The sequence below is a fragment of the Acipenser ruthenus genome, chromosome 5 (genome assembly GCF_902713425.1).
Source record: "Acipenser ruthenus chromosome 5, fAciRut3.2 maternal haplotype, whole genome shotgun sequence".
In the NCBI taxonomy this organism is placed as follows: Eukaryota; Metazoa; Chordata; class Actinopteri; order Acipenseriformes; family Acipenseridae; genus Acipenser; species Acipenser ruthenus.
In genome coordinates, this window is record NC_081193.1 from 32,326,923 (window position 1) to 32,354,321 (window position 27,399).

General features: G+C 37.4%; 1 protein-coding gene and 1 long non-coding RNA gene across 2 annotated transcripts in view; both read right to left on the reverse strand.

Moving 5' to 3' along the window:
* LOC117402892 (mitogen-activated protein kinase kinase kinase 5-like) overlaps window positions 1-21,646 on the reverse strand; it is a 70,456-nt gene extending 48,810 nt beyond the window's left edge. Inside the window, exon 1 of the mRNA XM_034004495.3 lies at window positions 20,460-21,646. Within this exon, the coding sequence (XP_033860386.2) occupies window positions 20,460-20,880 (421 nt within the window). The 5' untranslated portion in view covers window positions 20,881-21,646. The remainder of the gene's footprint in view (window positions 1-20,459) is intronic.
* Window positions 21,647-23,479: 1,833 nt separating this feature from the next.
* Window positions 23,480-25,438, reverse strand: LOC117402720 (uncharacterized). The gene is made up of 3 exons (XR_004544487.2): window positions 25,416-25,438; window positions 24,061-24,256; window positions 23,480-23,846 (listed from the first exon to the last, which is right to left on the reverse strand). It is a non-coding gene; the product is annotated as an uncharacterized LOC117402720 (long non-coding RNA).
* Window positions 25,439-27,399: the final 1,961 nt, after the last annotated feature.

The following is a 27,399-nucleotide window of genomic DNA, read 5'->3' on the forward strand; positions in this document are numbered from 1 at the left end:
GGGATATTGGTTTTGTTGCAGACTTTTTAAGTTGCATTTGTCATGCATTCGAGCACTGTATTTCTTCAATTGTGCATCCTCTGATGATTTATCTAGAGGAAAAAGTAACAAAGTGGGCTTCCAATGGCACTAGCTTGGAGCTGAGGGGTTATGAACTTGCATGTGGGACTTGGGACTTCATTGTTATGGTGACACATTTGAAACTACCAAAACCTTTGCTGGTTGAGTTGCCGTGGAATGACCCTGATGCAGAATACCAAGATGGTGCGTGTCAAGGTATTTATAAGAATTATTTGCACTTAAAATACAATTAAAAAAATAATAAAATAAGAAAAAAAGGTTTACAAATTCATGCATGTAAACACATTAATATTTGTGCATTCATTTCTCATGATCAAAAATCCTACAGATGTTTTGATTTTCAAATAAGCATCCTGTTGATCAACATAAGTGTTCTCTTCACTTACCACTTAACCTTCCCAAATGCATACATTCACATGATTATCTTGTGAGCCTAAGCTTATCACAATCAAACACAATCTTAAATCTTAAGCAGAAGGCAGCATTACGGTTTACAACATTTAAATATTACCACAAACAATGAAGCAAAGTTGATCTGTACAGTAATTTGAAGTGAAGCATTATGCAGTGTAAAGCAGAGCCAAGATTAAGTAATAGTGACTGCGAGGCAGACTGAACCCCAGCTGAGGAAAACTTTTTTGGGAGGCTCTCCCGATGGCTGAGAGGGTTGGAAATGGGATATGTCACTTGTTAATTCTACAAGGACAGTACATTTATGCCCAGGTCTGTATTAACTGGCTGTTCTTTTAGGGGTCTGTATAAAATTAATTTGTGCCATCTCTGACAGTTTATAGTAGGTCAGCAATATTGGGGTTCTTTATAAATTTCAATATTCATTCCAAAAACATTATTTAAATTGGCATTACTATACTAAAAATGGCACATACGAGTGGTCAGTACAGTAAGTGTGTCACTGCTCTGTGGATTAACTAACGATTACATATCTACTACTGTACCTACTTTCAATGCAACACCTTATGAGCAATACATTGAAAAACAACAGTTAATTATTACTGATTGTACAACTGCCTAATGTTCCAAGCCTTGAATTGATATTCTTCTGAGTTACAGTTACTCCAGTATTTGCTAGGCTATGCTTCATTCTCCGAGGAACAGCATGATTCTGATCATCATAAAAAAGTGATTACCTACTTTCAAAATATGTTATTTTAAATCTGGCTCTTTCAAAAAACCTATTGGTACAACACAGCAAGAACTGGAACACATTGCTACTTCCCTTATTTTATTAATAGCATGATTATGATTATGACTAGTGGCAAAAATCAAGTTTCAATCAGTATAAGGAACTTATTTTTACCTTCCATTCTCTAAAGTGAGCTAATGGGGCTTTCCAATTTAAAAAATGACACCAGCATTTAAAGCAGGGAGAGACACTTTATATATAAAAATTGAATATATATATATATATATGTGGATGGACGGTCGAGGGCTATGTTTGTTTTTGACATTTTTGACCCCATTGCTGGATCACTACAGTAGCCATGCATCTCAAATTAAAGAAACTCACAAAACCAAAAATAAAAAGAACTTATGGAAACCATAAGGCTACCGTTCCTCAATTTGTTATGCATGAAATATTGAAATATTGAATTTCCCCGGGCAACGCTGGGTACTTCAGCTAGTAAAACATATATAGATATATAAAAGAAAGTAGCTTTCGAGTTAAGGTGATAGAAAGCAGTAGCTATAGAATTATGGGTAATCAGCATTACATACATACACACACACACATATATAATATATATATACACACACATATATATATATATATATATATATATATATATATATATATATATATATAATTTTTTTTCCCTTTCTTTTTCCATACAATGCAAAGCTGCTTTGAGATTATGAACTTCATTTGACTTAATATATTTGAGTATATTTTTTAATGTTTGTCAGAGGAAATTTACTCCAAAAGAAGCTTTTGACAAATGGCATCTAAGAAGAGAGGTGAGGGGATATATGGTTCTTAACATGGACTGCATACAAATTTCAAATAAGGCTTGCAGGGATATTTTCTTTTTTTTATCAAACAAGACAATTCAGCTGTTTTTGGCCTTGTTCCTCTGAGATAATTAGGAATGCTGGCAGGACACTGGTTTCCCTAACTGACAAGCATATGCAAAAATGTTAAATTTACCATAGATTAGGAAGTACAGCACCACAATGAAGCGGATGAGACTAATGGTGTCTGTAAAAAGCACAACTAATGTAGTTGCTATCTTTATGTTATCTGGGAGTCTAGGCTTCTGGATCCAAATATTAAAAGTGCTTCCAGAAAACATCTTCCTGTTAGATAGGACAAACTGCAGAAGGATAACACTACTTTGGCACAACATACAGTAATCAGTCACATATCTGCCCTAACCGTTTATGTGCCAGATCAAGTAATGCTTAAAATTGAAAGTTTTTGTTTTGTTAACCTATGCATTTTGCTACTGTGTAAATTACCCGACAGTAATGTAAAGCGTATACAGGTGCCCTGCACATGAAGAGGGGTTTTTGTGTAAATGTGTATTGTAAATAGTGTGTATTATACTTTGAGTACCTGGTGCTCCAGGGAGAGCCTGTCTGCTGTGTGTGATTACCAGGTGTGGAATGTAATCAGCAGGTAGGTGTGTTCCAGCAGGGCGTTGGGTATAAAAAGATCCAGTTTATTCACCTCCGGGCTGCTGCACAGCCAAAGCAAATGGGCTGAACATAGCCTACAGCACCTTTTATTTTATTTTGTTTTGTACAGTGTTTTATTTTTGTACACTGTGTTGTATGTACTCTGTGTGCTACCACTGCTGGTAGTGTCACGTGAGCTGTTCAGTGTGGTGATATGTAAAGAAATCCTGTTTGCCTGCTGGGCGTATCAACTTCAACCTCCGTCTCGACCTCCTGCCTGTCACTCAGCAGCGAATGCACGCATCCACACAGCACATGGCTACTCTGTCACAAGCACTATACCCGTACCTTTCTAAACAAGGGATTTAGGGGAGCTCCCTAATAAAAGCTGAATCTCAAAACAACAGTTGAGTGACTATAGTAATTGTTACAGCTGTGTATAATAGTATTTAAAACAGGATTCATTTATCCAACTTTTTACATATATTTACTTGCTCCCACAGCAGTCGGATATGCGACGGACTACTGTATTACCATGAGGGGTTGGTTGAGTATTGATATTGATTTTGAGAAAATAAGACTTTCATAATAACTGTCAACTTGTTGCTACAGTACATACATTGTTTACCTGGGGCTGGTTGTACTATCGAGATCAAAAAACAGGATCGGATCCGGGCTCACTGGAGCCAGATCTTGAGAAGACGTTGGACTAAACGGATCATGAGAAGGCTTCACACAAAAAAAAAAAGTTTATAAAGTTACCATTATGTTGATCAATTATCTAAATACAATGTGCTTATTTAAAGATTACTTTAGCAATTGTAAAAAGAGTTTCCTTTACGTATTATGATGGTGTATGTCAAACATCTCCGTTGTTTAATATATATTACAGTTTAATTTGTTTAATTCGCAACCATCAACCATACAGCAGAATCAGATTGCTGAGTTTTAAATGGAGGAATTACATTATTGTGTTTATTCCTTTGTTCAAAACTAAAAACATTTAATTTCTCCATTTATAAAACGTTCAATGAAGCTCTGATCCCACTCTGATCTTGGTCTGAAGCAAGATCGAAATAGGATCAGATTTTGAGCTGAAATTGAGCTCAAGATCAGCTCTGATCCTTTTAGTGCAACCCAATACGTCATAGGATCAAGATCGGAGCCTGGATCCAGGATCGGATCCGTTTAGTACAACCGGCCCCTGATGTTTTGTCTAGGCTTTATTTACCCTCCCTCTCCCACTCCCCACCTACAATTGCCCACAGCTTTAGTACATCTCACTACAATATTTTTGATTCCTCATTTGCACTATCACCACCTTGTTTTTGCCCAGAATTACATATTAAGACTAAAGAACTGCGGCTGCAAAGCATTCGTTAAAATGATGCTAACAGAGTTGCGTTTGTTTAGTATATTTCACGCTACACTTCCGACTTCCGGTTTGCAAGTGGTTTGCAACAACTGCGACAGACGCAACAGTTTAGTACATCTACCCCTAATTGTTTTCAAATGAATTAATGAAACCAATTACACTGACTTTACGGAGAAGCTCAAGGGTTAGATAGGATGCAGTGCATTGAAAGTAGGGTTCACAGGTCCTAGTACATTTAATAGTCACAATTACTTTTTTTGGTTGCTGCTTTTTTTTCCAAAAGCTCCACTGACACATAATAACCTTGTCCAATGTTTTGTCATAACAGCTGGCAAACAGCTACTGTATGATGTACTATTGTAGATATACATAAAAGTACGGTATGTGTGTCTTAAGAGATCACGCTGTACCAAAACATGCGGCCTTGGGCACAGATTATTTTTAATAAGAGCAGCTGTGCAGTTTATTAGGTTTATAAAATGGTTTTCATCATACCAATGGAATTACGACTGAAAAATGTATTCTTAATTCAAATATCAGAATGAAGAAATGTCTAAGGGAGAATAAAGACTTTCAGTGAAAATTATTTTAAAAAGTGCAACTCAAAAACACCCAAACCCCTGGGGACACTTCTATGCTTTTAAAAATGACTAATTATTATAATTATTATTATTTATTTCTTAGCAGATGCCCTTATCCAGGGCGACTTACAATTGTTACAAGATATCACATTATTTTTACATACAATTACCCATTTATACAGTTGGGTTTTTACTGGAGCAATCTAGGTAAAGTACCTTGATCAAGGGTACAGCAGCAGTGTCCCCCCCTCCTGGGATTGAACCCACGACCCTCCGGTGAAGAGTCCAGAGCCCTAACCACTACTCCACACTGCTGCCCTCCAGTTCCTGGTATTGTAATAATTTTAAATGCCTAAGAGACTGCAGTATGTAATCAGAAAGAAGATTAGCCACACCCTGCTTTTAGAACAGTACTAACTAATGTACAAAGCCAATATGACCTTATACTATATTAAATCGACAAGCTCCTTATAAAAGTTGACCACGGTATTTTTGCAGTTTTACCATGCTTTAACTATGCTTTTACCAGGTTGCCAGGTTTATTAATGTGATTTACCATACCTCACTTTTCTTTACAATGATTTACCATGCTTTCAGTATGCTTTATTACACTTTGCTATGGTTTTACGATTGTAAACTTTTGACAGAGACTAGTTTAAGGGATCGTAAACCCTTCACTTCTCAATGCACAGAAGTTTCTTCTAACAGGACAAAAGGTTCATTGGTTTGACTTGATAGCTTACAAGTGGTGGCAACTCTTAGCTTAATTTCCTCTGCAAATTAGCAGCACGATTGCATAGAACAACCACATTTACATTTTCACTAGCACAGTGCTGTTGCATTTAAAGTTCTCTCTAAATGTATGGATTTGTATTTCTGATTTTCTGACAGGAGTGGGTAACAGTACATTATTTAGTTTTTACTTTTACTGCATTCAAAACAACATTTCTAGATAATAGCAAAAGACAGGCAAAACATATTTACTATTACAGTATACACTAACGTTAATCAGTTTGCCCCCATGGTACGTAATGCGTTTCCTTGTTGTGAATGACTTACGTACACACACACACACACACACACACACACACACATTCATTATATATATATATATATATATATATATATATATATATATATATATATATATATATATATATATACACATATACATACATACATACATACAGTGCCTTGCGAAAGTATTCGGCCCCCTTGAACTTTGCAACCTTTTGCCACATTTCAGGCTTCAAACATAAAGATATGAAACTGTAATTTTTTGTGAAGAATCAACAACAAGTGGGACACAATCATGAAGTGGAACGAAATTTATTGGATATTTCAAACTTTTTTAACAAATAAAAAACTGAAAAATTGGGCGTGCAAAATTATTCAGCCCCTTTACTTTCAGTGCAGCAAACTCTCTCCAGAAGTTCAGTGAGGATCTCTGAATGATCCAATGTTGACCTAAATGACTAATGATGATAAATAGAATCCACCTGTGTGTAATCAAGTCTCCGTATAAATGCACCTGCACTGTGATAGTCTCAGAGGTCCGTTTAAAGCGCAGAGAGCATCATGAAGAACAAGGAACACACCAGGCAGGTCCGAGATACTGTTGTGGAGAAGTTTAAAGCCGGATTTGGATACAAAAAGATTTCCCAAGCTTTAAACATCCCAAGGAGCACTGTGCAAGCGATAATATTGAAATGGAAGGAGTATCAGACCACTGCAAATCTACCAAGACCTGGCCGTCCCTCTAAACTTTCAGCTCATACAAGGAGAAGACTGATCAGAGATGCAGCCAAGAGGCCCATTATCACTCTGGATGAACTGCAGAGATCTACAGCTGAGGTGGGAGACTCTGTCCATAGGACAACAATCAGTCGTATACTGCACAAATCTGGCCTTTATGGAAGAGTGGCAAGAAGAAAGCCATTTCTTAAAGATATCCATAAAAAGTGTCGTTTACAGTTTGCCACAAGCCACCTGGGAGACACACCAAACATGTGGAAGAAGGTGCTCTGGTCAGATGAAACCAAAATCGAACTTTTTGGCAACAATGCAAAACGTTATGTTTGGCGTAAAAGCAACACAGCTCATCACCCTGAACACACCATCCCCACTGTCAAACATGGTGGTGGCAGCATCATGGTTTGGGCCTGCTTTTCTTCAGCAGGGACAGGGAAGATGGTTAAAATTGATGGGAAGATGGATGGAGCCAAATACAGGACCATTCTGGAAGAAAACCTGATGGAGTCTGCAAAAGACCTGAGACTGGGACGGAGATTTGTCTTCCAACAAGACAATGATCCAAAACATAAAGCAAAATCTACAATGGAATGGTTCACAAATAAACATATCCAGGTGTTAGAATGGCCAAGTCAAAGTCCAGACCTGAATCCAATCGAGAATCTGTGGAAAGAACTGAAAACTGCTGTTCACAAATGCTCTCCATCCAACCTCACTGAGCTCGAGCTGTTTTGCAAGGAGGAATGGGCAAAAATTTCAGTCTCTCGATGTGCAAAACTGATAGAGACATACCCCAAGCGACTTACAGCTGTAATCGCAGCAAAAGGTGGCGCTACAAAGTATTAACTTAAGGGGGCTGAATAATTTTGCACGCCTAATTTTTCAGTTTTTTATTTGTTAAAAAAGTTTGAAATATCCAATAAATTTCGTTCCACTTCATGATTGTGTCCCACTTGTTGTTGATTCTTCACAAAAAATTACAGTTTCATATCTTTATGTTTGAAGCCTGAAATGTGGCAAAAGGTCGCAAAGTTCAAGGGGGCCGAATACTTTCGCAAGGCACTGTACATACATTAGTATATAGGCCCTATATAGTAAAAGCTTGATAAACTAGTTTGGTGCACCTGCTCATTCTTTCAAAGTACTGTTGGTCTTGAATTACTTTTGTTTGTTTGACTTACAAAATGCCTACATTTTATAAAGTCACCTTTTTTTCCCCCCTAATACACTGAAGACCAGTATTCCCTCTAAGGCTAAAATGTGCATATTTTTCGCAAAATAACTATCAACCTCAAATCGAGACTCCAACATCTAAAGGGCATTCTTGCAAAGCATTAACATAAGCACATTTGCGTCTGTCTTGCAGCGGGTTCTCCGATTTCCCTCTGTACAAATGCACGTCGCATTCGTGTAGAGCTTGCTCGGGCGCCAGCGAATCTACTACAGCAGTACAGGGTGGGTGAAGCAGGCGTCTGGCGAGTCTGCCTCTATATAGCTCTTAGTGCTTTCATCACTGACACTCACTTCCTTAGAGACGGTTGCTACCTGGTTCCAAACAACATGGTGCTTTCAATGTTTTTGGCGCTCACTTTTTTTTAAAGGGAAGACCAACGAACTAAAAAGGGGGGAAATTTCAATCATTCTTATATGATGGTATAGTAAGTTTCCGGCTAAACTGACTCTCAGACTTTATCGTTTGATATAAAAAGATTTAAAAAACGATTTTTAAAACAAGAATAATAGTAGATAATATTAATGAAAAAGTCGTGGAATAGCTGACACTGATTTATTATTCTGCTATACACTTTAAACAGAGTTTCACTTCGTTGTTCGCCGTATGGACACATTGCCTCAGAATATTGTAAATAAATGTTCTGTATTTTGTTTAAATAAAAAGCAAAAGCCTTTTTTATGTGAAAGTTGAAATGTGTTTTTATTTAAAGGTGTAGTGCCCCATAAAGTGATTACTGTTTAAGCTCATGTTTAAAATAGTCCTGGTAAACTGGGTTAGGACAGGTATTTTAGTTGCCCCTGAGTGCAAGTAATATTAACATGTTTTGCGTGGAAAAACATTTGTTAAATTGATATTTTTTTATTTTTTTATTTTTTTTTATTTAGTGGTCACCAATTATTTTTATTGTTTTCTCCCCAGTTTAGTAATGTCCAATTATTTTTAGGCTCAGCCCACCGCTACCACCCCATTGCTCACTCGGGAGGGGCGAAGATGAACACACGCTGTCCTCCGAAGCGTGTGCCGTCAACCGACCGCTTTTTTACACACTGCAGACTCACCATGCAGCCACCCAGAGCTACAGCGTCGGAGGACAACGCAGCCCTGGGCAGCTTAAAGGCAAGCCCGCAGGCGCCCGGCTAAACTACAGGGGTCGCTGGTGCGCGGTGAGCCGAGGACACCGTGGCCGACCTAACCCTCCCTCCCCCCGGGTGACGCTCGGCCAATTGAGCGCCGCCTCCTGGGAGCTCCCGTCCTCAGTCTGCAAAGAAATAGCCTGGACTCGAACTCGCGACGTCCAGACTATAGGACGCATCCTGCACTCCATGCAGAGCGCCTTTACTGGATGTGCCACTCGGGAGCCCCCTATTAAATTGATATTCTTGTTATCACGAAGCAGATTTACAATATCTATTGCGAAGAAGACACCTGAATAATAGATTCATTAATTAGTAACAAACTTAACTGTGTCTGAATGATTAAGGTCACCATAAAATCTGGAATGGCTCAAATTGCTATGAAATGGGTGCCTTTTTTCCATCCTTGAATTGTTAAATGTTTTACAGATATGGCTGACAGATGACACAGGTGTTCGGACTACTTTTTTTTGTGATCAAATTTTTAGTTGAGAAATGAGATATAGCCTACATAATACATCAAGATGTAACAAAAGAACATCCCCATCCCCAACCCCATCCCCAACCCCAACCCCAACCCCAACCCCAACCCCAACCCCTCTGGTGGTAAATCTCCCTCCCGACCTGTGAGGGCGCTAAGTACACGGCTAACACGTTCCGGAACTGTCGTCAGAGGCCAGCACTTTGAATTCTTGTTGTCTGCCTTTCATTGATCACCACATCACTCCTGCACACTTTGGGACAACTCCTTAAAGGACATTGATCGCTTTACTATGTAAAGATTGTAGTCACTACACTACACACCGTTACTTTCATACAGACATTCTGTCTCTAGACAAAAATTTAGAAAATAATGTAGAATTAGCTAAGAAACAATTGGGAGGATTAATTATGCATTTACATTAAAATGGGCGCTATTTAAATTACAAATATGGTGATACACAGCACTGAACCCGTGTAGAGCAACGAGTCATAACAGTACGCCTTTTTTTAAATTTTTTTTTATCAGTAGCCACTTTCACACACAAATGTCGCTACTGAGCCGTCTCAGAAATGTTAAGAAAATTCTTTAAAACACCCACACAGCACGAAATTGCGCAATCTAAAGGGATCATGCGAGTACAACTTTCAAACCTGTCAGACAATAGATCGTTGTCATGGCAACGGCAATTCGTCCATAAATTACAGCTTCACGCACTGTCCATTCTATTTGTGAATTCACCTCCTCGTGAGCCCGTAAAGTTAACAATTCCTTAACTTATTCCAGACTCCAATTCCTACGTTCTTGATCAGCCATTGTATTTGAAAAAAATGAAAGCGTGTAACACCAACGACAAAAATACCCAACACGTCCAGTATACAGTCACGTGAGATGTTGACTTTCAATCCACGGCCACTACAACGCTTCAGTGCTGGCATAGCCTTTCACATACTAGGAGTTGAGACGGTTCAGAGACGGCATAAAATATTACTCACCGCACACCAGCGACCCCTGTAGTCTGGCCGGGCGCCTCCGGGCTTGCCTGTAAGCTGCCCGAGAGCTGCGTTGTCCTCCGACGCTGTAGCTCTTGGGTGGCTGCATGGTGAGTCCGCAGTGTGAAAAAAAGCTGTCGGCTGACGGCACACGCTTCAGAGGACAGTGTGTGTTCGTCTTCGCCCTCCCGAGTCAGTGCAGGGGTGGTAGCGGTGAGCTGAGCATAATAAAATAATTGGCCATTCCAAATTGGGAGAAAATAATAATAAAAATAATTGGCAACGACTAAATTTATAAAAAAGAAATAAAAACAGCAAGTATCAAAAAAGCTTAGAGGGAACATTGCCGTAGACTCCTGGGGAAGTGACTATTGGCAAAACTACGGAATGTAATCCACAAAATTTGATTCCAGCAGTTCTTGCTATCCTTGCACATTTATGGCAACTCTACGAATAATTCCTGAGATAATCCGTAGTTAATCATGGTTTTATCATTTAATGTCACAAGATGAAATCTTACGGTTTTACGGTTATGCTTTTAAATTGTGCTTTACTGTATGTAACAATGTTCAGTTTTTATCTGCGGCTGGTTTACCTACATTAGTGCTTATCAAGGTCTGTGAAACCAGCCAACAGTGATTTAAATAAATAGTGACCTTTTATTTATGGTAAAATTTAAAAAAGGCATAAAGGTAGGGTTGTAACTTGGCTCAGATGAAAAACTGTAAGATCACCTCAACTCTTTAGACAAAGAGCCAATTAGACCAATAAAGTGTGGATATTAGACTTTATCGAAATACGTTCATAGACGTATATTACTAGTACAGCCACCCAGACTAAGGCTGGTCTGTGCCCTTGAATTAGTAAACCCGGACTACAGTTTAAGCGCTTCCTGCGCACTTTTATTTAACACAAAACAAAACAAAAACACAGGAATACAAAAATAAAATGGTTGAACAAAACACTACAAACAAAGACTTCAAAACAAACGGCAGCCAAGCTTTGCTTTTTCTGCTTGACTTATTTCTCCACTCTACACTCTCCTTGTTCAGGCTGGGCAAACCACCTTCACTGAACCATCTCACACCACTGTCTTTTTACAGGGTGTGGCCAGGGGTAATTGACTTCAATCATTCAATTCCCACCAGGCCACATTCCACACATTTTCTATTAACCAATGAACAAAACAAGTAAACAAATTGTTAACATGTAGCTGTGCAAAGGCAGCCACCTTGTCCCCAGGCTGTTCCTCTGCACCTGAGCCAGTATGTCTGCCAGCCACCAAACACACACCCACACAGAAATAACACTTCAAAACGAACAACTGAAGAAGCTACTTTGTACTGTAATTTGTAAATGTCTTTGGCTAAAATCTATACCGTAGCTTCTCTGATGCATTCAGAAGATCCTGTTGTATAACAAAGTATGTTACTTGGCAGTGCACAGAGCCGTATAAGTCCTTAACTACACATTCCACTTGAACAGCTTCTCCAAGACAAAGAATTTATTTTGGAACATGTTTTTTTTTCCATCTTTATTCAACAACATTCGTTTTAATAGCTTAAAGTCTTCCAGTACAAAATCCAGTGCGCTTGGCCTGTGTAGTTCAAGTCCCAGCAGAAGGCTTAAAATTAAGAATTAATGGGGAGTTAATGGAGTGTTGTCCAAGGTTTTATTCATTTTCTAACAACTTAATAGCCTTGTTGTGTTCAATATTAGTTGGTTCTTTTTTATGCTTATATATCAATATAACATATAGGTAAGGTGTCCTTAAACTGGGACAGTATGGAATTATTATTATTATTATTATTATTATTATTATTATTTTTAATAACAGCCAGTGTATTATTCAACAACATTTATCCCCCGTACTAATTACAGATTATTATAATTTCGGGCAAAAAAAAAAAAAAAAAAAAGCTTGTGATTTTGAAGAAACAAACAAACAAACAAACAAACAAACATGTGTTGAGTATAGCATGTTTATAGTTTTATCTCCACGGATTACAACCACTGATTGATCAAGAGGACATTTAAAGAAGCCAGAATTATTTACACCAGTACATAAGACTTCTTGACAATACTGAATTGGTGTTTTTTTTTTGTTTGTTTTTTAAACATTTTTTTTTACATTTTAGTTTATTTGCTTAGAAATCACTAAACAAAGTTGTTAGTATCAGAATGCAATATAAAGTGTAGGTCTGTGTATAGATAACAAATATGGTTTAAACATTTAAACTATGATACTTCATAGTGCTTAAACGTTCATTAAAATGTACCAAAATGCACATCCCTAGTAAATAATTAAATGGGCACCTGGAGACCTGAAACTATTGTATTTCATTATTGCTAAAAACAACATAAAATGTGTACTTAAAGAAATAAAACATTTTCACAAACTTGAATTTTAATGTACAAATAACTAGTTAATAAATTATTGTGTATTATTCACTATGATATGTTTCTTAGAGGGTACCTGTGGAACTTATTTCAATAGAAAATGTGTTTCCAAATATTTGTCATTTTACAAGCCCCTCCTATTGTTGTGATGGGATATTTTGATGAATAAAGTGTTCAAACCACGACAAGCTTCAGTGCACTGCGTTGTAAACATGACACGGTGATGTGACACGACAGCGTTGATTTACGCAATTGTCGCCTATACTATACAGAAAGCAAAGTCGTTTGCATTGATATACAAATATCATGGATGAAGAGAATAATTCCAGCACAATACAATGGTACCTGTATGAGCCGTTATTGTTAGATTACAGTAGTCTAACCTCTTCAGGCAGCGAGTGTGATGATTCAGACGAGGATAGCCGTCAGTTCGTTTCAGCAACAGTCAGTGGATAAACCCGCCCCCAATTCTCTGTGATTGGTTGCAAATATGAACGTTGACTTTTCAGTAATTCTCTAGATTCGCACGGCGCTGTACAGCCTCTTTTTAAAGCTACTGGTCTTTCACCCTTCTCTTTAGTCACATCAAGTGTCATTGTACTGTAATAAGTTAGATATGGTAGTAACACAGCAACCTACATGAAAATAGAATACATTATGTTACTGGAGCAACGACGCTCTGGGAAAAAAAACTGGACAATATAAACATCTCAAAAAAGGTTCTGGGGACAATGGAACCAGTGTTCCAAAAAGTGGGACTGTCCCGTCCAAAATGGGATGGCTGGTCATCTTACATATAGGGATATTAAAATATTTAAAAAAAACAGAAATAGATTAAAAGTCACTGTTGCTTCCTGGTACTTCACTGCCTGTGCTGTTCTAAATGATACTTTTCCTTTTGCTCTTTCAAACCATTTACTGCATGGATTCTGGGCCAACGAGTTTACAACGAGTTTAACACATACAATTATCTATTTGTGTACCTAAAATGTGTTGAATATCGTCAATTCTTTAGTCTGACTGTATTATCGGAAACTATCTTTATGTCAAAAACAGCAGAGAGAGTCAGGGAAACTGTCCATAAAATGTATTTTTAAATATGGAATACACTTTAAATGGTAAATACTGCAATTGACCTGCTAATGTCAAGACGCCACCTTGCAACCCCAAGATTACAGCGATGTAGGCCTATACTACAGTTCAAAACACAGAACCTTTGACTGATAGATTGTCAGTTTTTGAAGAAATAAATGTGTTTTGTTTCTGCCGTGATAGACACAACTCATAACTGTACACAGATATAATGTTGGCAGCTTGTTTTAAATGGTATGCAAATATTATTTTTTTTGCTGTCCCAAAATACACATTTTATTGTCCAACAGCATTAGTAAATGAATCTTAGCCTTTTCACAATTGTTGTAATAATTAACAATTATGTGATACTTTGTCAGCTGCAAAAGTAAGTCATATTACTATCCTTAGCGTGAGAAGGATCCAGAATTTCCTTTGTGTCACAGTTAACCCTAACTCTCTATCAATGAGGAATACACCAGTGCAAATACTTTTCCTCTAAGTTATCTTTTTTCAAATTGTATTGCATAAAGCATGTGCTCATTGGAGTGAATACACTCCACCCGGTGAATTTTCCATGAAGATGCAAGAGCGAGTATGCATCTTGAAATTGCAAGAGGATTACATATAGACAACAGAAATGTGGCTACCCAGTGCCAAACTTCCAAAGCATGTGCATTCCTTTGTGTTGTAAATGTACTCATACATTCGTGTTTGAAGCCATTTCTGGATAAACCTGGTTACTTTGGCTTCTGATAAACAGTTAAACCTTAACAGGGTCACACAGCTAGGATTTTCAAAGATATAATGTAGAACATCACACAAATTTACTAAACTAACAATGAAAACTTTTTTTTTTCCCCCATAGAAAAAAATCCATACAAGTTATGTAATGTAACAGAAGGGTTATATGAAGGCTGTTTGCCCGTCCGACTTTAATATATCTTGAAAACCGCTTATCCAATTTGGATGAAAATTGAAAAGGACATTCTTTAATAAACGTTATAAAGAGTATCAGAGCCCTGAAAACGTTATAAAGTGTTACAGCTTCCAAAACAGTCAGGCGGGTTGGGATTACCTAACTTAAGGCTGTATTATTGGGCAGCCCAATTACGTGCCATGACAATCTGGCTGAAGGAACTCACGGACACTAGGTGGCTTAATATGGAGACATCTAAATGCACACAGGTCCCACTGTCAGCAGTCTCATTGGTGGGAGAGAAGAGGATGGGTGGCTCTGTGGGTAGATGGTCTCTGTTTACGCTTCAGGTTTGGAACAGAGTGCAACGAGCTTACCATCTGCCCATGTTAAATGCTACACTAACAGGTATTGCCCTAATGATTTTGTGCCTTTGTCACTTGATGCAAGTTTTAGAAAACGGTCTCACTTAAATTTGCACTCTGTACACCAGTTATTACAGGATAGTCAATTAAAATCTTTTGAACAATTAAGAACAGACTTTCGGCTTCGTCAGACTGATTTTTTAGATACCTAGATCTTAGACACTATCTATTTAAGCATAAAGATTGGGGGGAAAGTAACAAAAACTAATTCACCTATTGAGCAATACTTCATTAAAATCCAGAAAGGGGAATATAGTGGAAAGCAAATAGCTGGCATGTACCAAGCCCTAACTTCTATGGTACTGAACACTACATACTGTATTAGAAGAACATGGGAGGCCGAACTGCAACAGGAAATCAACACTTAAAATGTGGGAAGACATATGCAGTGAGGCTCACAAAGTTACCAATACAAATATGTGGTGGGAATTTCAGTGGAAAGTTGTAAGTAAATATTTTAGGACCCCGCAGATAGTGACAAAGATTAACCCTGCTTTGTCTGGTGACTGTTGGAGGGGTTGTGGAGAGGTGGGTAACCACCTCCATATGTTATGGACCTGCCCCAGATTGGATAAATACATATGTATTTATTTATTTGTTCATTCATCTTGTGTCTGGTGGCTGACTCTGTCTTAGAGAACACTTTGGCTACAAGAACACTTTGCTTGCTTCCCGAGGGCTGTTCTCTTAGCCGGAGACAACTGTCTCCATATGTTCTAAAACTATACCGCATGTTATAAAATTCTTGTTCTGATAGATAATGTAATGCAAATCCTGCAGTAGCTAACAGCTGTCATAGATGTGGCCAGACCATACTGGCACACCTGCCACAACACTACTGTACCAAACTGGCACTGGCCTAACACATCCATGTGTTCCAAGCTTGAAACATGCATTTCAAAATCTAGAAAATCATAATAGGATGACATCCAAATTCTAGAAAAAGAACATAGACATTGCCAGACAGTCTGCAAAGTTAATTAAACTGGGAAAATTGGGGGATGGATGTTGGGAGTCTTGTTCGCCAATATAACCCATAGAGTCAATTGTTAGTCTTGTTTACAAAAGCAGCTGCCAAGCAAACAACTTTTAAATTAGTCCTCTATCAAAATCAGGGATTCAGGTTTTTCAGGTATCGATTATCAGCAAAAAATGATCACAATAATAATATCCTTATATCAGTTAATAATGACATCCTTATAAATCACAGTTTCTACTCATTACTTATTAATTGCAACGTTCTTGATAGGTACAGTAGTAGTACAGTAGCAGTTGTCTCTTGCTTGTCATGCTCAGGTTTGCAAAATAAATCTATACCTCTCTATCACACAACATCTCTATAGCAGTGGTGCTTTGCTTTGTGACTAGATGACTATCAGAAAAACGATAATCAACGATGCAAACAGTGAGTAGTTGCATCTGAAAAAATGAAAGAACTACTGTCGAATATTTTATTTCTAAACATATTAGGCCTCTATTTTCTCTTAAAATAAGCAATGTATTAGTTTCAGCTCCTCAAATTGGCTGCAGTTTTTGATTAAAAAAAAAAGTTTCTGCCTCTTTTGGCAGCCAGTATGATCAACCAGGCATTTTTTTTTTTTTTAAAGCTCTTGCAAATATGACACTAACATTTTGAGTCGGATTCTAAGCTATAATGTTCAGCACATTTGTGCACAAAATAAATGCTGACACCTGCTCATTTTTAAATCAGTTGCTTGCTTGCTTGCTTGTTTGTTTGTTGTACTGAACGGTGCAAAACTGACACCACTGGAAGAGTCCTGCACTATTTTCAGCAGAAAGTGAGCTGACAGAATAACACAAAAAAGAAATTCTGTTAAAGAAAGACACCACAAAATGCTAGTACAGATAGTAATAGTTTATTCTTTTATGTCAAGGTATACAACTTTACAGGGCTGGGTATTGGGACTGAGGCTCTGTAGTGGAATATATTGCAATACTGAAGACTATTGCGATATGTATTGCGATACATATTGGAATTCAATGCTGGCTGATGCTGATGTTGATTGCTAACAAAATGAGAACTAAACAGTTAATCAAATTTGTATGCATATTGCAATTTTGCATATTTCAAAAACTGAAATATATCTATCTATATTATAGATAGATATAGATAGAGATAGTAATTAGCCATGTTTTATGTTTTTTTACTGTAAAGGTCATGTATCTAATCACACGCAGGCCAATGTAATCTAAAGCATCCAGAGATGATAAAGAACAAAAGCAAGAAAAGTATCAACATTATATTAAATACCAATAAAAAATGCACAAATATATTTTTGTTTTTATTCTATTCACTCTGAATCGTGAAACAAAATCGCCACGTGACTCGTTTAGAACTAAGGGGAGGGCGACATTTGCCACGATGCTGCCAGCATATTTTATTACAGCCTTGCATAAACAACATACCGCAATGTTCGATGCAATACAGCCATCCTTTTTAGATGTGTTATTAGGAAATGATTCCAGACATGTGACTTTATTCTGCAGAATTTAAGCAGCTCAAAATCTATGTGTGCTTCTGCCATATTTTCTTTTGTGTTAGCACAGCTCGCATTACGAGTTCTCACGGGAAGCGATTACCTCATAAGATAAATGCTGACATTTTCCTGTAGACGTTTCCATAAATTAGTTAAACCAAAAATACAGATATTGTTGTTCAAATACCAATTATTGTATTGCCTGATGAATATCACAATATATCGGTATTATCGCATACCCCTGCAATTCAAAAACCAAAAGAACAGACCAAAGAATCGAAAAAGGCTTAAAATATCTAGTTTTTGAAGATGGTCACTCTAAAAACTGAAAGAGTATGGACTGTTCTATCTCAAGAAGTAGGTTAGTGATGATATGTCATTTTAAATAAATACAGGGGGAAATAATAGACAAATGCAAATATTTTGTTGTTAATAAAAACAGTAAGACAAAAAATAAATACCAGAAATGCCAGCAAGATACCTTTTTAACATGATGTGACTGAACGATACATTTCCTGCCACAGGATATGTTTTAATACATTTTAAAAAAACATGATCATTAGCAGACTGAATGTGATGAGTGTCTGCACAGTAGCAAATTGTGTGATGAATTTCTGCACAGGGTTGTCAGGAAAAGCAATTCAACCAGGTGACAGTAAATTGCAACTTTTTACCTTTTCAATAAAAGAGACATGGAATGATAATACATAAAAAAAAGCAAAATCAACTAACTTTGCCAAACAATTAACACCAAAGACACCAAACAAGCTACCACCTGGTCAGCTGACTGTCTGTAAAACACTCCATTAAGTTTAGCAATGCCACTAAGGTCTTTAATTTGTATTATTTAAATGTTTGTAGTTAACCAACCAAATCCAAACTACACAGGATACTTCTGTTGCATTACCATATTAAATTTAAATTTAAACAAACCAGTTGGAGCTGACAACTGTGACCATTGGTTGTTTTAGATACTTTCCTCATTGCACCTTTCCAAAGCTACTGGAAAATCTTAATTTTCTTGCAAAACAGAAACAAACACTTGTATCCATGAAGTGAAGGCGATCCCACATTTCTAACTACATCTGTATAAAATTGATATTACAGTTCAGCTTAATATTTTACCTCCCGCTACATGCAAAAGTGGGTGTTGTAAGCTAATTTGACTATTCTCTGTCCACCTCTTGATGTTGACATCCATCTAAAAAGTTGCTGAAAAATCTGGGAGGATTGAATTAGTAACTTCCCAGAAGTGTGCAAAGATTGTCAGACAGTGGGAAAGAATCTGCATGAGGGTTACAGATGAATTAAAGGAACTCTGGGTGGTACAGCGTTATCATGATCTTATCCTATGAAATGCGTGCAGACACACCTGTACTCTACAGTACACATATTCTGATTGATAAGCAAAAGCAAAAACCTCTCTAGACTGTCAGGTGAACACTGTATCAAGTCAATGCATTACGACTGCCCTGAGGTTCCCAACCAACCACAGAGGTAAATCTACCAGATAAGAAAGGAATACTGTGTAGTGTGCTACAGAGGTGCTAAAGTTCACTATCAGTAAACACAATATTATAACCTGTAATAAATATAGTATTAAACCGTGAGAATCTAGCATTTTCAATCAAATATATGGATTCAATGATGTTGTGTCCATTATTTATCAACACCTGAAACTCCTGTAACTTTTGTAATGCAATATGGGGCCAACCACAGCAATACAAGACTGCTGCAGGGTGAGTCACTTCTTGATGGGCTCTCTTCTGCTGTACTGATGAAAGAATAACAGTGTTTACAATAACACTGCGGGTCCACACCTCTGGAGAGATTAGGCTATTGTTTGAAAACTGTGTGTTTTTCTCTAACTTGGTCACTTGCGTCAAGACGTTATGAGGAAATGGGCTAGGAATCCCTTGTAAATAACACAATACACTGCCGAAAACTAGAGTTCTGCCAAGTTAAAAAAAAAACAAAACAAAAAAAACTCCAAATGCTGACACTGATTCATACAAAAGAGTAATGTTAACTATGAAGATCGCTCCAAACTCTGACCCCAATAACTCTTTACATTCGTCTGATCGCTTAGATACCTGGGGCCATACACCAACATATATACAATAAGCAGTCAGCATGTTTAAATGGCAGGTTTCTACACAGATACTGGTGCAGGTGTAATAATTAAGCTATTGATCTTTTCTTAATAATACAGCAGGGTCACCCCAAGTTAAATACTGGTCTGATTCTGACACAGCCAGTGGAGTTGTGTTTTACAGTGGGCTTCTGTCCAACAGTGACAACAAGCATTTCAAAAGTACCAGGTGGCTCAAAATGAAGGAAACAAACATATTTATTTCACAAAGTTTCCCATTTTTTAGGCCTTGCATTATTTTCATGAAACTCTGCAGGGTAGCTTTCTCACTATTTATGAGTAACTAAAATATGAAGCCTGGTGACAAAATATAAATAACTGCAATTATTCTTTGCAAACATTGTTATATATTTACTTGTTTAAAACTTTAAAAGAGGAAGGGTGGGTCTGTGGCTCATTTTGCAAACTATTAAATCCTGAGAATGAAACAGATAACAGCTCAGATTGGTTTTACATTTCTGCATTGTTCATTGCACTCTCTCAAAACTTGCAATGAAACCGACTTTGGCGTCAATAGCAGCGTCATACATGAAACTGTCTGGACTGTCCAGACCGTCATAACCGTCAACAAAAGGGCCACGAGGGTCAAAAACTCTCGAGCCCATCAAGATAGTCATGGCGGTGTTGCTGACAGTTCTGACGCTCTGGACAAGACATAGAAGATAAAATAAATGTCTCCACATTTCTACAATAATTAAACAACAGAGAATGTACATGGTGACACTCACCTGCATTATAAAAACGATCCAGCACTTTGGTTTCACCAAAGTCGAGCTTGCCAAAGTGAAGAATTTCCAGGCTAGTGCCTCCGTTGTCACATGCCTCTTTCAAACACTGAAGTGCCATATTCTCTGCAGCGTGCATTTGGGTAGCCTCATTTATGACATATGCCACCGTGACTACTCTGTTTTTAGTTGTATCTACTGTCAAGAGGCCACCACTTGTTCTGGGGCAATTGAGAGCGGTCGCAGTGCCACTGGCAGTAGGATCTTTCCAGTAGTACGTGCCAGCCGCAGGAACCGTGTTCGCATTGTTAGACGCACCAACTGCATCTCCACAGGAGCATGCAGGATCGCTGATAGTATAATCTCCTGTAGAAGGCCAGAAAGAAGGCACTGACAATGTTATTCCTTCGATGTCCTGGCTCATTTTTATTTATTTATTTATTTTTTGTAGAGAAAAAAACACGATTGATACCTAATTCTTAACCCTGTAACCTTGTACAAAGTTTGTATTCATATAATGTTATGCATTTGTTGTACTCTTCTAACATTAGTTAATGCTGCTACTTGGATACTCAATCGTTTTTCCACTGCTTTCTTTACCCAAATCGTTTGGTTCTGGTATTCAGGAATTACTGTGGTAACATCTATTTTAGTAGGCTTCCAGATTGCCAGATTGTGTCGTCCATCCATGCAGGTTTTACAGTCAGAAGCCTGCCAAGTAGTGCCACTTCTGCTTATCTTCAGTTATCTTCAGTTTGTCACTCTTTTAAAAATCCGAGAAATTTGTCTTCAGTCTCAATTGACAATATATCCCAAATGTCCGTTTCGTTGAGAAATGCTTTAAAAGCTTTCATAAAAACACACTGTCCTCCACGTTATCACGCTACTTCCCCTGTTACTTGTAGTTTCAAACTTCATAGGATGTAAACGTGTTCCCTGTTCCAGCAGCCTTTTTAATTTGCTCCTGTGTTCCCTTTTGAAGCCATGTAGCCAGCAAGCAACTGCAATTTTGCTCTAGTTATTAAAATGATGTAATCCACAAAGGCCTATTTATTAAGTTAAAAACGTTGAAGTTAAAACTACAATAGCAGTCACCCAACCCTACCTTACCTTACTTTACCCTAAGCCCGTGCTGGTGTTGTCAAATACACACACGCACTTCAGTGAAGTCTCCACAGCCTCAACTTTTACTTGGGGCGGGTATATTACCAAAAAAATAAAAGGGGCCTGGCCTAGGCTCTTAAAGCTACAGTACAGATCATGTTGACGCAAAACTACAGTAGTAAAGAAACCATGCTTAACTTTTTTATGTAATGTATCATTTGTTCATTTATGTAACATATTCGACAGAAAATGCATCAAATAAACTCAGACAAATGTATTTTACAATAAGGGCAGGCAGTAGCATCACTCGGCATAAGCAGACTAAATAATTGCTTAGGGCCCCAAGCCGTTCAAGGGGACCCTGATTCAGGAGGATTAAAATAATAATAATAATAATAATAATAATAATAATAATAATAATAATAATAATAATAACCAACATTTTTTTTAGTATTGTACTTTTTAAAAAACAGGCGCAGATTCAGACCAGTTCACATCAGTTCACGTCAACCGGTCAGAAAAAAATCAATCCACACTTTGAACATTTGAGAATTTGTTTGATTTATTTATTTTAAATAAATAAACTAGATAGCTGAGTGTTTACGTCCCACTCCTATTAATTATGATTGGCTAGGTGTGAAAATGGCCAATATTCTATTGAGGGTTTTCACCCACGTGACCCCAGCGCCATACTGGCTGTCAAAACAGTGATGGCAGCTAATGCAAATTTCCTCCAGTGTCAGGAATTGAAAAGATTCTAGGAGTCTGTGATCCCTATTGTGCATCGCTGGTGCTTTTTACAGCACTTAAAGAGAGCCATGAACTCCCAGACCTCGACTTCAGCGATATCTGGATTTATTTAGTTGAGAACCCCTCTCCCTACACAGCTGCCCAGATGAAGGCATATAAAAGTACGAATAGTTATAAGTACTTCTTCTCAGGATGGGTAAACAACCTGACTGCTTGGCATTTAGACAATAAGTTGTTCTATGTTATCAAGGCCAAGGTAGGGAATGTTATTGTTAGGAACATGACTGTATCCTAGCTCAAACAACATGACAGAACACAATTTTTACCTATAAAAAAATGAAAACAGACAGCAAGTACAGTTGTTCCGTTTACTCATTTTTCTTTCAGTATTGAAACACAGATTAATATTTGCATAATGCAGATATTCAGCTATGAAAACTCAGCAACTTACAATGATAAACAGACTGTGATCCTAGGTCTCTTCCCCCCAGTACAGAACACTTACTGTAACAAAACAAGTAATGTCTTTAGTAATCACAATCGCAAAATTTGAAACTACCCTGTTAAAAACATAGAACAGTATAGCTAATAATTAATGACTGTGCTGATTCAAATTTAAATCAACAGATTATTATTATTATTATTATTATTATTATTATTATTATTATTATTATTATTATTATTATTATTATTATTATTAGCATCCCCCACTTAAAATACATTACTTTTTTGCTGTAGAAATGTATGTGTATGAAACATTTCAATGCAATTGGTTTTCACTCCCACTGAGCTCTTAATTACCAATTTGCACTCCAAAGCATGGAGTATGCAGAAGTTGGAGTATGCAGAAGGAAGTCTTATTGCTAAATTCAAATTACATCCCAGGACAAACTTCAGAGGAGCGTCTGGCACTGTACAAGCAGCTGTACGAATCTGAAGAACAAGAGTCCCAGCCCAAGAGAAGTGTCAAGTGTCAAGTTGTCAATTGTTCCTGGCTATGCAGCTAAATGTGTTGCTTGTACAGTTCAGCTTAATCTTCCAGATTCCCTTAACAAGCTATACTCACCAGACAACATCAACTGCTCATACAACAAGCTGTTGGAAAGGAGTGAATTTCAACCCATCCAAACCTGCCGCTTCTCTCATCAAGAAAATCTGTTATCCACAAGCCTACAAGTTCACTTCAGTAGCCACCAGGTAATTACAACCCCTGATTTAGCTCTATAAATCTTTAATGTGTATGCACATTTGTCACCTACAGTATTTCCATTTGTACAATTGCCTTGTTTATGTTTTAAGATGGGGATATGAAAAACAGGCCAAAAAGGAATATGAGGCACTGATGCTAAAATGCCATGAGCATTTCTCCATTGAGGGATGTGGATTAGTTATAAATCCACAAACACCTTGGCTTGGAGCATCCCCTGATGGAATTGTTGTCTGTGACTGTCATGGTAGGGGGTCATGGAGATCAAATGTCCCTTGTGTTTGTCAGAGACTTCTATGTCACAGAAGTGTGATGACCCCAAATTTTGCCTGCAAGAAGAAAATGGACAGAAAAATGTCAGGTTGGATCATGCATACTACTACCAAATCCAGTGCCAAATCCATCTGGTGGAGGCCAACTACTGTGACTTGATTGTATGGAGTTCCAATGAACTTCCACACATTCAGTGAATTCTCCCAGATGGTGACCTGTTTGATTCTGCCCAAGCATGCATCAATCAATTCAGTAAAGAAGGGATTTTACCTGAACGGCTTGGGAAATGGTTTACAACCCCCCGTCCTCAAACTTCAGCATCCCCACCCCTGCAGCTGCTGACAGATGGCATTGGTTGCTACTGTGTGGAACCTGACGACAGTGACATGCTCATCTGTAAGTCAGGGAGGTGTAATAGGGTATGCTTCCACAAGCTTTGCCTCAGGCTCACAAAAGACACCCCATCCTGGAAATGCAAGAAGTTACTTAGCAAGGAAAAACACGAAAAGAAAAAAAAATCTCATGGAAATGCATTGCCAACACATTAGTAGTACATTGGATAAAAGTGTCAGCTAAACGACTTATATTATATAAAAAATAGATTGTATTAGAGTCATTTTTATGTTTTATTATATCTTAAAAAACAGTTGAGATATTTACATGTGAAGACTGAAATACATAAACTGATACAGCATTACACTAAAATAAATCAATTTAACATTTTTTGTGTTGTCATTTCGGTTTTCTGCTCAATTGGAAGGAACCACAGATGGCACACATTGGTAAGAGCAATTCATTATGTCGGCTGGCTAGGATCATTTGATTCACACCGTGTAATGGTAAATGTTCCCTGTAACATTGTATATGTTTGGTGCACAACTCCAATTACTCTCTCTACATGAATTCTAACTGCAGCCAATCCTCTTGTTGATTCAAGTTCTTTTGGACTTGATATGTTCAGTTGTGCATTCTACAAACCAACAGAATCACAGACATCAAAACCCCTGTCAGCCAGTGTTGTATGACCAGGAAGAATATGATCAAGGAAGCTACCATTTTCTGTTATGTGTTTATCACTGGTTCTGCCTCCCCACCCCCTTGAAATAAAAGAGATTACCACCTTGGGGTGTAATTCTGATGAGATGTTTCATAGTGTGATGGTGTTTATATTGAAAATATGTCAATGCACTGGGCTTTTCTATAAAAATTTCAAAACAGTCGATTATGCAAGCACAATTTTTAAAAACATCTCTAAATGTCATGGGTGTCAGGCCAAAAAACGAATGTAGGCACTAGTATGGCATTCATTACATCTATGGTATTATTAAAGATATGAGAAACTATTGAAATAGAGGCACTGAATAAATATGCTAACAATGCAAATGGAATGTTCATTTTAAGTCTTAATAACGTCAAAATGAATTGCTGAAACAAAGAAATTGATGATGGCTCTTTTAAATGACAACTAATACAACAAAAGACAGCAATTCATTTTTTAAATGAAGGTAGTCCAGTCATTTTCTTTAACCTCTCGTCATTACCTGTAAAGGACATTTCATCAAATGAAAATGACTTAATTATGTTTTTTAAATGATCCTTTTCTTTCCTCAAGGACTGACACTCACTTTCTAAAGAATGCATATAGTCTCTACAATGTTCACTTTCACACATTGGGGCCTCTGCTTCTGGCACAGGATCCTGTAACTCCTGCTGTCCAGCTGACAGATCTAGGAGACCTTCCACTGCTGCTCTCCTCTTTCTCTTGCCTCTTCCTCTTCATTTCCTGCTTACCCTCAAACCTCTCCATGTTTCTTGCCCTCCTATTCTTCACTGGCGACCATATGTGTTTGAAGATAGAAGGAACATCGTTAGGGGACAGGGGGTCATAAGACTTCTCCCCTGCAAAAGGTAAAGACAGCATTTACAGTCTGTAGATATAACAATTGCAATTAGCTCAGAAATATAACTTTGTATGTAGAATTCAGCATTATTCTGAATAAATGACACACATTTATCACTCTAAAGCTATTTCTGTTTACATCTCTTACAAATTACCCCAAAACAGCGGCGTAGGCAGAGGGGGGTTTCAGGTTATCTGCAAAATGTGCTCTACTGCAACTAAACTCAATATAATTATCCAAACCTATTTTTTTTCTTTCTTTTTTAAAATTTTTTATGCAGGGCCCCTCTTGCTGTTCTTCAATAAATTCGCTTTCTACAAGTTGCTCTTCGTTGACTATAAATCAGTCTGCTGTTTTTCATTTTCTACATTATCTTTTTTTTTCATCATCCATTTCGCTTTGGTAATTTCCAAATTCATTTCACTATTTTTGCTTACAAAATAATCACTTTAATTTTTTTAGCAGTCATTTTAACATTTCAGCATCTCAAAGTGCTTTAAAACGGAAAACCCACCCCTTTTGTCAAGACAAAACACAGCAACACAGCTGTCATGTGGTTCAAAGATTTTTTTATTTTTTTCACCCAGCCCACGCAAGTGATCGTCAGTTCAGTAGCAATTCCGTAAATCGACATAATTTTGAAAAATCACATTAGGAAGATTATTTAATAACGAAATAGTCATAACGACCTCTTGAAAATAACAAAATCAGTGCTACATACTGATTTCTTGATTAACACTGGAGTTATCATTTACGACCTTTTGAAAATCCTGCCGTAGGTTTCTAAACATATAACATAAAATGGAAGGGGATTTTTAAAATATATTTTAAGAACTGTACATTTTAGTTATTTTTGGTTGAAAATAACTTTACAATGCATCTCCAATTCCTAAAAATATAATCTCTTGTGTAGAATGAGAACTACCCCCCTATACCAAATGTGCACTCGAGCATTGCTGCTGGAATTTGACCATAATTCTACACAATGGGTAATGACTGTTAGAAGCTGCTATGTCCCTGCCCACATAGAACAAATAGAAGCAAGAATTGGGCGAGGTTGAGCAGAGGTTACTACAGGCCAGAAGTTTATCTTGCTTGTAAGCTGAGGTAAAACTATAAGAAATACAAAAATTCAAGAGGACAACTATACTGGCTAATATGTTTATCAGTGTTAGATTTTTGTAGAATGGCATGTGAGAAATTGAGCCCCTACATATGCTAAAACAACATATGTTTAGGTGGCAGGTTCTGGGAATGCATAATACTTACAGAGGCTCTATAATATGACTCCAAAAAGAGTTGTTCATTTTGATAAAACCCTGAGCATCAAAGTGACATTTTGACAGCACTATACATGTACTGTACATATATTCCTCACCGTCATCATTTTATTTCAAACAGCACAATTCATACAATGAACTAACTCAAAGCACCTCACTATCAAAATGATACAAAACAGTAAAAAAAAGAAAAAGAAAAGTAGGTTATCAATATTTAGGACATGCAAGAATGAAAAAATGGATCTTAAATTTGGATCCAAAAACAATCCCTGATTGTTCTTGGAATCTTTTTCTAATGTTTATGGGTGAAACAGCTGAATGCCCACCTCAAGTGTTTATTCGGGAGGGCGGATTAACATTAGATGACCTTAAAGAAAGAGGAGGTACATAAATTCAAAATACAAATTAAAAAACAGGAGACACTGAGA